Source organism: Mustelus asterias, chromosome 7 (genome assembly GCF_964213995.1).
Source record: "Mustelus asterias chromosome 7, sMusAst1.hap1.1, whole genome shotgun sequence".
Taxonomy (NCBI): Eukaryota; Metazoa; Chordata; class Chondrichthyes; order Carcharhiniformes; family Triakidae; genus Mustelus; species Mustelus asterias.
Genome location: NC_135807.1, coordinates 99,293,423 through 99,307,950, shown reverse-complemented (window position 1 = coordinate 99,307,950; position 14,528 = coordinate 99,293,423). Strand labels below are relative to the sequence as shown.

At 42.9% G+C, this 14,528-nt stretch overlaps 1 protein-coding gene across 1 annotated transcript; it reads left to right on the top strand.

Moving 5' to 3' along the window:
• The first annotated feature begins 5,604 nt into the window (after window positions 1-5,604).
• On the top strand, window positions 5,605-7,964 carry LOC144496144 (inhibin beta A chain-like). Its single transcript, XM_078217122.1, has 2 exons — window positions 5,605-5,986; window positions 6,717-7,964. Exons 1-2 carry the CDS (start codon window positions 5,605-5,607, stop codon window positions 7,481-7,483), a joined length of 1,149 nt encoding a protein of 382 aa, XP_078073248.1. The 3' UTR covers window positions 7,484-7,964.
• Window positions 7,965-14,528: the final 6,564 nt, after the last annotated feature.

Below are 14,528 nucleotides of genomic sequence, written 5' to 3'. Positions count from 1 at the left end.
GATTCAAGGGAGACACAAATTCACAAGGTATTATTAGCACAATGAAGTCTCAAACACTAATTTAGTTTACGGACAGGAAACCATATGCCAATGCATATTCAAAGCATAGATATTTATTATATGTTGGAAAAGGCATACTCTTCTGTACACATACTTTGGATAATAGATACATGCATACAAATCTAGAATAGTATTAAGCAGTTTTTGTCTTTCCACACTTCTGGCTGGTGTATGCAAAAGCACATGGGACATGCAGAAGACACATGGTGCACATGTGGCTGTCAACGATGGGCACTGGTGGTGGCATCAATCGGGACAAGGTCAGAGCAATTGGTGGAGCAAAGGAACATCAGAAGAAGAGGGGAGCCCAAAAACAAAGTGACCCTAGCTGGAGGGATTGTACGTGGGAATAATGGCATGGAGTAGGGAGTACCATAGAGGGGTTGGGAGGAGAAACATTGGAGGGGGGGATTGAAAATGGTTTGGGTGGGATGCATGGGAGGTATGGGATGGGGATAACAAGGTATGGGAGAGATGGAAGATTGGATAGGAATTCTGCAAGGAAAAGGGATGAAAGGAATGGAATGGATATAGCATAAGAGGGATGGTGTGGGAAGGATGACGATGCATGGAATGGGGATGGCATGAGAGAGAGGAAACAACATTTGCAGGTAGCATGAGAAGGATGGAATGGCATGACATAGGAGGAGTGGGGTAAGAGTAAGACATTGGAGAGGTGACATGGAAAAGGTGGAATGGCATGAAATAGGCATTCTGTGGAAGGCAGGAATGGTGCAGGATGGGGATGGCTAGGAATGCATGTAAGACATGGGATAGGAGGGGTGGATGAGGTGATGTAATTGATTATGTATGCTAGTATGACAGGCAATATTTTACAGTTCTCTGCTAGTATCTGAACACTGGTATCACAGTGACACCTTGACCATACATGCTTCAACAAATCCAAAGAGTCAGTCAAGGGGGTTGTTTGACCTGACTTCCTGTCTTTCTTCTGGAAGTATGTCCACATCCAGATGTCCTTGGAGTAGAAGTACATGGTGTTCACTGGTACACTTCAGGCTTTCCCATGATGATTGTGTACTAGAGGGAATGGATTGAATTATCACCCCAGGAATACCATTTAAATTTGATTTGTTGAACTTACTTTAATGTTTTGTTTTTTGTTACTGTTCATTACTGTGGGCACTTATTCCCTTCATAGAACTGATAAAAAACCACTGATGGTTAACAAAGAAGAGATAGTAATCCAAAGAGGCTTGGATAAGTCCAAAAATGTATTCTCAGTAACTTCACAGCTATATCCTAAATACACAGGTTAAATATATATACATGAAGGTCTATTCAATTTCACAGTCACATATTAAAAATATCCATTCTCTGAATCCAGAGGGATGTACACATAACATACCAAGCCTTATAGGAAAATATGTACACACATCCAAACCACTCAACACAAAGATTCAAAGAGTTTAAACACATGCAACTATATTTTAACAGACACTATTTCAGGCACACAGTGGCGTAATGGCATTGTCAATGGACAAGTAATCCAGAGGCCAAGGCTAATGCTCTGGGGATATGTGTTCCAATCTCACCACAGGAATTGGTGGAATTTAAACTCAATTAATAAAAAGAATCTGGAATTGAAAGCTAGTTTCAGTAATTGTAACCACAAAACTATCAATGATTGTTATAAAAACCAACCTGGTTCACTAATGTCCTTTAGGGAAGAAAATCTGCCATCTTTACCTGGTCTGGACTACATGTGGCTCTGGACCCACAGCAATGTGGTTGACTCTTAACTGCTCTTAAGGATAATTAGGGATGGGCAGAAAATGCCAGCAATGCCCACATCCCAAAAACAAATTTAAAAAACAGTAAAAACTCTTTACAAATGCACAAACCCACACCCACATTCAAAATAATCAAAGACCTACGTAAATAAGTAAATAAAATCAGCTTATAAGACACTCAAACCCTAGAGACATGATCACATATAAGTCACTTGGACCACAGTACAATTACTGAAAAATACTGAGATGAAAACACATTCAAACCCTCGGAGCATGCCTGAAAATCTGAATACAATCAAACCTCTAGGCAGGGATCACCACATCTAAATACAGTCAAGCCCTTCACAGATTCATACAAACATCCAAACATGCTAAAACTCTGCAGCAACAAATGAAGACATCAAAGCACAGTCAAATCTCTGGAGAGACATATGCCCACATCTAACTGCATGGAAACTCCAGAGGGAGTTCTACAAACATCCACACACTGGAGCTTTACAAAGAGGTATAAACACATCAAATATACCCAAACATCATAAAAGCATATATCCACACCCAAACCTCAAGGCAGTACGGTGACATGGTGCATGAAAATACTGTGCATTGTGTCACGAAATGGAATGGTGTGAGTTTGCAGCCGTAATCTTTCACATGCCAAGTTTCCAGTCTCTTGTGGGTACCTAAGTTGAGCCCTGCCAGTTCCCCACAGGGAAAAAATAAATATTCATGACTGATCTGAGGCCTAGTCACTCTAGGCAGAGACAGAGGGGGGGAGCTGAGGCCTAGTGTTGCGCCACAGGGCAACACTGGAATTTGAGGGGGGGGGGGGCAGTGCTGCTGAGGCCTGGTGTCTCTCCACAGGGAGGGAATTAAATTTGTGGGATGGCACCTCTCCAAACAAGTCCAGTTGTACAGAAAGATACAATTTTATAGACACAAATGTATACACCTATACAATACCACACACAGCACATACATGTGTGGATAGACGTCATGTACAGATGCTGAGAGCTAACAGGCTGAGAGTTTGGAGGACTGACAAAATGGTGGGTGCAGGTGACAGGGAGGGGAGCCAACATCTTCTCACCACCGCTGCATAATGCCTGTGCTGAGAAGGTTTGTGGATCGACTGCTCACCAGATGATTAATTGACCACTTAAGTGTCTGATTAAGAGCCACTTCACCCCCTTCACGCCGACATGTCAATATTCAAACTCTAAGATATAGCCACACTGAAACTTCTTGATATATACATATTGCTATGAAAAGATGTAGATCCCATTTTAAAATAATTTGTCGTGATGAAAATATCAAAACACTCAAATCGTATAGAGGCACCCACAAATATAATCCATTAAAAATGTTCATACATATAAGTTCACACACACATTCACTAATACATAGACAGACATATGTGTCAATTACACCAAAACACATACTGCTCAGTAATGACACCCATGAACATTGACATTGTTAGTGCACAGCAACATAGCCACTAGAGGACAAGTGGCAGAGAAACTTCAACATATCCAGAATGGTAAAACACTCTCACAGCCCAGCACACACTGGGTTGTTGAATGGAAACTGGCACCACACTGGCCTTCATTATTATTTAATCCACTTCTCCCAAACTGAAATAGCCAGGCAACAGTATAAAAACTGTGTGTATATTTATAAACACGTGTACACACAACCACTTGGAACCGTTACGGACATGTGAGTTCATGAGGAAACAAACAGTTGGCAGGATACCTGCATGTTTCACATGAGGCTGATTCCTTCCTGTTTGTGGACTCCAGTTAAACTGTGTTCAGGCTGACATATTAGGTAGAGTTTTCAGAAATATTCAGCATAGCTAAAACTAGCTGACCCATAAAACACTGGGTTAAAGGCTTCACTTTCTTCCACAGAAAATAGCTCGGGGCGGAATAAAGACCATCCAACGTGGACAAGAGTTTCAACTGTACTCAGTGCGGCTATTCACTGCAGCCAGTGAGGCGGAACAGACGTGAGCGCTTTCTAACAATGGGGCCAGTAAAATATTATTCTGACAAGCTCTGATTTAGAGACGCTTTTTGATTGTACTCGGTCTGTATAATGTAGCATTTTTAAAACGAAGGGGAGAGGAGAGATGGCGAGTTATAGTGGGAGATTGGGACTCAGAGGCAGCGACAGCCAGACTGAGAAACGGGTGCATTCCCAACGTGACTCTTAATGAACCATTTCAACTCCGAGCTTTGCATGAGTGTGACTCGCTCACAGTCCTTTTCAGCACGGAGACTTAATAACAAGCTTCGTGATTAGATGCACAGGTATGTCATATACCACAGCAGCCTGTCCTAACCTGCTCCATAGACCCTAGACTGGGAACACGGTGTTATCGAGTGCCTAGCCGGCTCGGCTCTGTGTGTGCAATGGAAACAAATAGGGCACTTGTTATAGATTTCCTCTGAAGGCACTTCTCTCTCCCTGAGGAGCAGCAGAAACCATTTATTGACAGATTATACACAGAGAAGGGGTAGAATCCCGAATCCTTTCCGACAATACCTTGCATAAAAATGTATGACCAGAATGCGGGTTTTACCAGCAGCCGACAAGCTGACCTTTAGTTCAATCCTGGTTAAAATCCCACTGCTGGGGATAAGGATTGTCAGTGTTTTACGGTGGCGGCATTTACTCCAATCCTTCAGGAGCAAGTCTCCTCTCCTTTTGACGCAGTGTTCGCTATTTCAAATGGGACAAAGAGAACATCAACTCTCCCGCTCTGAGAGCTTTTTTTAAAACATCACTAGCCCTCCAAGTGGCGTTTTATTCCCGGGGATTTCTGCACCCAGAAATTCGGGGCCGGACTGATGTTGGGTTTGGTGAACTGGTTTTCACTCTGCTTATGATTTGCAGGGAGACTTGGCACGTCTATAAATAGCTACTTGAATTATTCCACATTTTAACTGTTTAACTTAGAGCCGAGGCTGAGGATCTCAGTCTCATCCAGTTGGACCATGAAAGAGCTCATAAATAACAGACAGAGAGGGCCGCTCCCCGCTCACAGCTGAGGTGCATTATCTGCGGGTTTTATTTGAGATTTTCCTGTTTAAATATGTCAGGAATTCCCTCCCCAATGGGTTAACTCAAAGACGCAGAAGGACGCATACGTCGGTCCCCCCACCTCCCCCCTCCCTATTGCCGGCTATTCCCCCCTTCACATGTTTAATTTCGGAATTGTAAAAGACCAAAGTTCCCCCCTCCTCCTCCTCGCAGTCCTGACGATGGGAGAATCCGCCTTCCTCCCCCCCTCCCCACACATTTCTGCACTGTCATCTGTTCCGGTCTGACACTCCTGCCCTCAGCTCTGAGCGAGCACTGTGGTCCCTGACTCAAGAGTGCGAAAGCTCCCTGGCTGGAGCAGTTCAAAAGAGGGAGCGAGGATCTGAGGCAGCTTCAGACAGCCGGCCTTCCCCAAGACGTCAGCACCAGAGGAAGAGAGAGAGAAACTTCAAGCTCTCCACTGGAAAGTTTGCAGAGGCAGACAGAGGCTGTCCCAGAGAGAGAGAGCAGCTAGAAGCAGCAAACACCTCTCTCACTTATTGGGTAACAATCTCCTCTCCCCGGACATCACTCGCAGCATCTCCGCCTCTCCCAGCAGCAGTTGGAACAATTTCTTACACATCATTCAAAACTTAAGCCAAACTTTTTTTATTTGTTCTTTGCAAACTATTTTTTTTATTTTGGGAACTTCTCTCCCAGCCCACTGCCTTCCTCCTCTCCCCCCTCCTCAGTGAAGCTTTTGAAGATGTCAGTTTACCTGCTCGGTGGGATTTTTCTGCTGCTTGGAGGGGTTTGGACTCGGGCTTCCCCCACTTTACCTGGCCAGGAGGGGCCAGGCTCCGACTGCCCGAGCTGCTCGCTGCCCAGGCTGCAAGCCGAGCCGGCCGGCGTTGACAATCAGCTGGTGGAAGCGGTGAAGAGGCACATCCTCAACATGCTGCACTTGAAGAGCAGGCCCAACATCACCCACCCGGTCCCCAAAGCTGCACTCCTAAACGCCCTGAAGAAGTTGCACGTCGGGCGGGTGAGGGAGGACGGCAGAGTGGAGATGGAGGAACATTCAGCCAGCAAGTCAGCATTCAACGAACCCGAACAGGCTTCAGAAATCATCAGCTTCGCTGAGGCAGGTCAGTTACAGCAATAACACATCAATCCCCAGTTCTGCATTGTATTATGTGCTCGGTCTGTGTAGCGCGCAAGAAACAATTCTTTTCACTGTCTCACAATACATGTGACAATATTAAATCAAATCCAATTTAAAATAGAAATATCGGATGCATGCGATGTTTATATCAGTGAAAGTTATCATCTTTATCCCTGGGACATCATCTGGTCAGAAAGGACAGACCCCGCTGCGGAAACAGCTTTAGGGATCCCCAAAGGGATAGCAACAGGCTGGAGGTAGAAGAAAAACAGGACTTAATTGAGGTGTTCAAAATGATGAAGAGTTTATGGGTGAAATAATTCCCGGCGGGAGGGTCTATGATGCAGAGAGACGAGGAGGTTGTGTGTGTTTTTTTTGTGTGATTTGGATTTCTCTGGGCAGAGAAAGCAGATTCAGACAGAGAAATTGATCTATACTCACCGAGAAATCATCTACTTCCATTAATTGGACAACTCGGGCAAAAAGCTGGCCATATGCTAGATGGGCCGAATGGTTTTCTTCGGTACCAGATGCGATTGACGCCGGGGACCCATTGGTCTGAAGCATTCAATCACCGACTCTAAGCATTGGCTCTTTATTTATGTTGCAGTGACTTGCAATTCATGTTAACATTGGTTTAATCTGTGTTACTGCCTGTCTCAGCCTAACCAATTCACATTGTGCATTCCCCTCTTCCCCTCTCTGCCTCTCAGGTCCGTCCCGGGATGTGCTGCACTTTCAGATCGCCAAGGAAGAGGATGGAGACCTTTCCCTGGTGGATCAGGCCAACATCTGGCTCTATCTGAAGGTGTCGAACAAGTCGAACCGAAGTAGAAGCAAAGTGACCATCAGGCTGTACCAGGACGGGGATGGCAGCCAGACCATCAGCGAGAAGCAGGTGGACATCAAGAGGAGTGGCTGGCACACCCTGCCAGTGTCGAGGACAGTGCAGGCGATCCTGGCCACCCAGGAGAGGTCCCTGCTGCTGAAGGTTTCCTGTGAGCTGTGCCAGGAGGCCGCCGTCTCTCCGGTCCTCATCGAGTCGCCGGAGAAGGACGAGTCTCACCAGCCCTTCCTGATGCTGCTGGTACGGGAATCCGAAGCGCACACTCACCGGATCCGCAAGCGGGGGCTGGAGTGCGACGGCAAAGTCAGCATCTGCTGCAGGAAGCAGTTTTATGTGAATTTCCGAGACATCGGCTGGAGCGACTGGATCATAGCGCCGCCTGGCTACTATGGGAACTACTGCGAGGGCGAGTGTCCGAGTCACATCGCCGGGACCTCGGGCTCGTCCCTCTCCTTCCACTCGGCTGTCATCAACCATTACAGAATCAGGGGCTATAGCCCCTTCAACAACATCAAATCATGTTGTGTCCCCACCAAACTCAGGGCCATGTCTATGCTGTATTACGATGACGGGCACAACATTGTGAAAAAGGACATTCAGAACATGATCGTGGAGGAGTGCGGATGTTCCTAAAGCCTGTGAGCTGCACACACACACACAACACACACACAGAACAGGCAGACTCGGACAGAGAGAGAATCAGACAAACAGAAAGAAGTACAACAGACACACAGTGTTCACATCAGATTGAGAATCGTGCCCGGTATGAACTTGAAAACGAAGTGAGACTTTAGACCATTATACTCGAGGGTCAGACATTGATCCGATTCCCTCCTGATGTGGCCCTCAGAGCCACGCACCTTTCCCTGCCTGTGACTCTCAGCCCCTGACCTGCATTCACCTGCCCTCTTACACACAGCTAGCTGGCTTCTCTAGATCAGCGGTTCTGTCCACATGGTGACATCCTATGCCACTTCCCCAGACGCAATGCACAAGGTCTAACTTTCTGTTGTTTCCGAGCCGAGCTTTACCGAGCAGCTGCACTGTTCTCCTATTTGCGAAACTACTTCCACGTGTGTAAGATGCCTAAGACCAGAACTATGCAATCTTTTAAAAAAAGGCTTTCTTTGGTTTACCTAACAGGAGATGCTTGCTTCTATCTGGAAGCAAATATTCAGTTGTTGAGAGATACTTGAAAGGAACACGTTCGCCCCAGTGCTGGGCCAAACGCTTTTAAAAAAAACTTTGTGACCTTTACGATTTGCACTAAAACGATATTTGCCTGTCTAACCGTTATCTAAGAAGTGTTTGAAAGGACAAGGAACTGCACTCAGAAGAGAGAGAAAAAACGAGTTTCTATGAACTTTTGTATCAACGGACGAACAGACACCAAAGAGATTTGTGTAAATGTTATTCTGTGATTTCTACAAGGATACTATTTTTTAAAAAAAACTTTAAAAATATTTAAAAAAAACACCTGTAGATGAAAATGGCTCCAGTATCAGGGTCTGGATTAAACACTCAATACATTTGATACATCAACACAGATACATCTGGATGTCTGGAAGCACCGACCATTTGATCTGAGTTCAATTCTAGACCCCAGGTGTAGTCTGCACACTGTCTGAAAGCGGTTTAGCAAAAAGCACTTCTAGCCGTCTGCTTATTTCTTATTTAAAATAAAAATGATCAGCGTCTTAGAACAGAAAACAAAATCCGAACTTTTGCTTAAAGATAGTAGGCCTATTTTTGTAACGATGTCGCTGAGGGCGATTAAAAGTGTTATTAAAGAAACAGACATTGTTTTAGTATTTCCTGTGAGATATTGTAAAGGCTTCATTCATCATAATAGGTTTAGCTGCCAAATTAATGAGGCGAAGGATGTGGGATTTCTGTCATCTTTCCTGGCACCAAATTGACTTCAGTGATTGTCTTTTCAAGTTAACGTTTTTAACGATGCCAGAATGTGGGGCACAGTCCCTTCCTAAAACTAGCCTGTCCACATGAAGTTGTTGTGGAATTGGTAGAAGCGGGGGGATTGATTGCAGCGCAGCAGTTTTCCACTGTTCATTTAATGTGGCGTGCCGTTTTATTTTGGCAGTCTTCTGATCCGAATCTCGAATAGTAATGATTCAAAGCTCAAACCTCGGTCTGTCTGACCTCCATCGCCAATGTTCTCATAACTCAGTCTGCGGGAGGCAGGCGGTGGGAGTTCCTGTTGTCAGGTTGGGGCAGGGACGGGGGGGAGAGAGGGGGACGAGATTGTTGATGAGCAACTTGGGACCAAACAGAACTGCAACTTCCAGACTGCACTGCGACCTAAACGCATTCGGGAATAACCATTCGCTCGGAGGGCGTTTAACACAGCCTTTTCAATCACACATAGGCTGTGAGAACAGAGACATTTCTAAGAGATTCCGTGTAACTAATCTGACACGCTGCTGGTTGCTCCCTAGTCAGTTAAAAAAAAAGCCTACGGCGATAAGCGCCAAAAGAAGTCGTTTTTGTGCTTCTTTGGGTTAGATGTATTTTTACACACCAGGACGATGAGATAATGTACATATATTTCTTCAATTTGCAAACTTTTATCGCCTTAAAAGACACAGTTTATTTTGTTGGTCAGATCAAGCGTGACTTTCTTTGGTAAACAAACAGTTTAGGCAATTATTTCGGCATATTATAAGGAAAATCTGACAAGTCCAACTCCCTTACCAAGGTTGCTACTGAATCTGTTGCTGCCACCCTTTGCAAGGGTTCCAGACCATAGCAACTAGCAAAGACTGTCATGGTACAGTATTCATATTACAGCAGCATGCTGAGGTGTAGGAAAAACACGTTTCCCTTTTTCTACTTATTCCGTTCTGATACTTGGCAAGACTGTACACTTTCCCTAGTTGGAATGCCATACATTGTCATGTCCTTCACCAGTTTATTCAGTTGATTTGCATAGATATGCACACCATCTTTCAGCATCAATTCAAGTGTCAGTCATGGCCCACTGGTAGCAGGTTAAAGTTCCACTCCAGAGGCCTGAGCAGGTTATCTAAGGCAGTGCACTGTCGAGGTGCTGCCTTTTAGATTGAATGTTACACTGAAATGCTCTTTAGTGGGCAAAAAAGATCCCATGGCACTAATTACAGACGGACAATTCTCCCCAGTGTGTTTGTCAATACTTATCAATCGCAATCTGAAACAAAATCTGGCCATTATCCCATTGCTGTTTTTGGGACTTTGTGTGCAAATTAGCTGTTGCATTTTCCCACCTAATCAAAGTTCTGATTATAAATCATTTCAAGACGTCCATAGGCCCTGAAAGGTGTTATATAAATAAATACAAGTTTTTTTTAACTCCTGAGTTTGTCAGATACTTAATATATTATCCCTTCCTCTGCTAATATATAAATGAATAACAGTCAGCATAAAAAGCTTACTTCACACATTTTAAAAATATAATTATGAAATAGTAACAATTCAAACTGGAATTGGCAGCTGACAAACACAATATAATAACAAAAACAGCATACAGTACCTTTAATCTAGCAAAACATCCCAAAGTGGTTCACAGGAGTGACTCACAAACAAAATTTGACACAGAGACACAAAAGGAGATATTAAGGTAGATCACCAAAAGCTTGTTGAACAAGGTAGGCTTTAAGGAACAGCTTAAAGGAGGAATACAAGGTAGAGAGACAGAATGGTTTAAGAAGAGAATTCCAGAGTTTAGGCCTTTGGTAGCTGAAGGCATGACCAACAACTGTGGAGAGATTAAAATCAAGGTACCTAGGGATCTTGGAGAGATATAGGGCTGGAGGAGGTTGCAGAGATATGGAGAGGCAAGGCCATGGAGGGATTTGAAAAAAAAAGAGTATTGTAAAATCAAGGCATAGTCTTGTTCATGTGGAGATCCTATAGATCCTATTAGTATTCCTAAATTTCATTCCAATATTGTTTTATTCATCTATTTGAGGATAATCCTGCTGCTAAGTACACTTGTCTATTTCTCCCTTATTTCTGATAAACAATTGAGAGATGAAACATTGCAGTTTATGGAAAACTATATAAACTCTCTTAAGACTGAAACAGTTTTACAGATTATGTTGTAGTGGATAGGAACCTAATTGAAAGAACCACTATTTTGATGCCCCCAAGTAATTTATCAGCAAGTTTCCACAGGATGTTTTTAGTTATACCTTACCAAGCACATTTTAAAGTTAATCTTTTCTGAAAAGAAAATAGCATAAATGCCACAAATATTTTTTTCTATAATCTAGTGAATGAAATGACAATCTCTGTTTACCTTCCCTTAGCATCCTGCTGCTGATTTCCGCCATTTCAGATTAACGTCCTTAATTTGGGAGACAGATAAAATTCCTATACTGTTTTTGTTTTATTTTGATTTAATGTGCACCTTATCTAGACCAACAATCCAAAATTGTCTTTCATTTTTCTGTGCATTTGAAATATAATGCTTCAAAGCAATGTTTGTTAGGCTAATATGATTTCAATTGTAAAATTAATTTATGCACTCAAATGTGTAAACAGTATAATTTGATCATTTAATATTTATTGTATAAACAGTAAATAAATGTTTATTTTTCAGTTGCATAAAGGGATATTAACATATGTTGCAAAATAATAGATGCAGTTTGTGGAATAAAGCTGTTACCAGCACAAGAAATTGACTTAAGTACAGCCTCAGTGAAGTCAGTGCATTTCCCTCACCCAACGAAAAGCAGTTAGAACAGCCAGACCAACACCAATCGCCACAATTCAGTTAGACCTCTGCTATCTGTTTATGGCAGGAAATGAAACCATTCAATTGCACTGTACTTGTGGTGTCAGACGTGGCTCAGTGGCAGCACTTATCCCTCTCAGTCAGAAGGTCATGGGCTGAAGCCTCACTCCAGAGACTTGAGCATCATATGCAGGCTGACAGTTCAGTGCAGTACTGAGGAAGCAACTGTTTTTCAGAAGAGATATTACACCAAGGCCCCGACTAACATCCCAGGTGGATGTAAAAGATTCTATGGCACTTTTCAAAGAAGAGCAGGGAGTTCTCCTGATATCCTGACCAACATTTATCTATCAGTAAGCAGATTATCTGGTCATTTATTGCTATTTGTGGAATCTTGCAGTGTAAAAGTTGGCTGCCACAGTTCTTACATTGCAATTGTGACTATATCTGTACTTCAAAAAGTACTTCATTGGCTTAGAGTTCTTTGGGGCATCCGAGGGTTGGAAAATACATTTTATAAATATATTTTGTTCTTTTACTGTATAAGACTACAAAAAAAGAAATCCCCTCCTGCGCCCCCATGTTATCCAATGTGATGTAAACATAAATGTCAGGATTATTACTATGTCCAATTCATTTCAAATGTCTAAATTATTTTGAAAAGAGAGAGTTTATAAAATGTAACTTGAATTTGATGTCTTCAGAAAGAATTTGGTTTTTGAACCTTGAATTTCCACATATTTCTATCTTTATGTAAGCATCAGTGTCATCCACAATAAATTTTAAAAAAAATACAATTTTTAAAACTTATGTTTGTTTCATTTCATGTCCTTGGACCCAATAGTTAATTAAGATGAAAACAGGAACTGTTTATATTTCAGGCTTTCATCATCTGTGGTATTTTGCTTTTGGTCTAATTAAAACACTCAGTCAACCCTTCATGTAAAATCATACACTTTCACAGTCTATTACGTAAAAGAGTTTCCTCATAAAAGTAGACACAAAAATGCAAAAGCTGTGTAGGCCATTAACTGACCAGAGTTATCACAGATCTGATTGTTGTTGCAGAGATTTTAGGCACAGCTTTGCAGACAATCCTGAGTGAAGAATTGTGTGTATTTTTCTCCTTTCCCATGCTGTTGTGAATACTTGTTGAACCATGCAAATAGTGCACTATTCCCATTTACAATACTGAACTTCATTTGCACTGGTGTTAAACAGTAGACTCATTCCATGGGTAGCTGCCATTGTTGGGTTGAAGCCTTTGTCTTAGATAGCATGTCAGGATCATGAGGTGTCACATTTATATACAAGCGAATGTTGACCTATCCCTTGCCTCATGTTTAAAATGCACATGTTTTATGCTGACTTGGGAGGCAGTGCGATCAAGTTCAGTACATCATTCAGCTTCACCTTGAGTGAACTATCCAATTAGGGATCATCCTTCTTTGGGTGAAGGAAAGTGAGGTATCTTTGGGGGTCGAGGTTGGTTCAACCTGGTACATGCTGGAAATGCAAATTCGGAACTAAGTCAAGAATGGAAGACTTTGTCAACTGCTAGCTGAACCAAGAAGGTTCATGGTATTGTAGACACGATTGATCATCCTGCCTAGTTCATTAATGAAACTTACCGAAAAGTTTGATATTTTTCCCATTTATCTGTACAGATAATTCTGCAAAGTCACCATCCTGAAGGCCAGGATGATCTTACGGAGGCAAGAAGAAGATTATCAATGGCTCACATTCAAAATCTGGGCATTTTTAGTGAGTTCAACCCCAGCATATTTTAGGTTCCTAAGATCCACTAATTTCAATCTAACCTTTCTGGACATAAGCAAGTAAACAGTTCCTACAAATAGAGAGGGCGTTCTTTGTATTCAGCAAAGAATAATACCAGATTTCTTAACAGCATAAATTAAATATAAATTCATCCCCTCTTATTTCTCACTTACAGCTGCCCCCAGTAACGTCATCCAAAAACAAAATATTCATTTCCACATGTATGCTGAAGAGCTACCTCATCTCCAGCACCGCAATGTTCCCTACTTGCTGCTTGTCCAGCTCCGACAAAGAATCATCCAGACTCACAACATTAGCTTTGTTCTCTCTGCACAGATGCTGTCAGACTGGCTGAGATTTTCCAGAATTTTCTGTTTTTGTTTCAGATTCCAGCATCTGCAGTAATTTGCTTTTATTTTGTCCAACCTCTAGCACTGTCTGTGCAGAAAAGTCAATGTCCTCCAACTGAATACCGGGAAGACCTAAGCTAATGCAAAGAATTTTCCCAGCCCATTATAGGCAGATTTGGGATGATTTGGGACAAAATACCAGAAAGTGATGTCAGGTTGATCGGTCACATTGAAGAGTTCCTGCCATGGCTATTGACAGACTGTTTCTCACAGCGCTCCTTCTCACAGAGCACTTTCACTGAATGAGAAGAGATTGCCAACTTCTTTGGAAGGTACTTCACCTGTCAAGTGTTTCACTCACCTCAAGCTACACTTATCTGCTGCCAACCTTCACCACAACATGGGAGCAGCTTGTATAACTCCACCTTCCACTTCTGCTGAGGGACAAAAGCAGACGCCAAGCCACTGCCAACAGCTCTAACAGGAGCAACACCAGCAGAGGCACCAACTGCTTTCCCCACAACTGCATGTCCCTCCCAAAGGCAGATGGGATGGAACAGCTGGGAGGAGGTGAGAGTCCCAACATAAGGTTTACAAGCACAGATTATCTCTCTCAATATGCCCGAGCACTGGTGCCTCAGGGGGTTCAGCCTCACAGAGCAGGTTATTGCTGACACCTGAAACAAGTCCTCTTTCCCAGTGAAGCATGTGGGCAGCTATTGCCAATGGGCAACAAGGTGCCTGTCAGTGAAACCCTGCAACGTCTGCTCTCAGACTAAGTTGTTCACTCTTTTCTACAAAGAGAGAAAGCAGA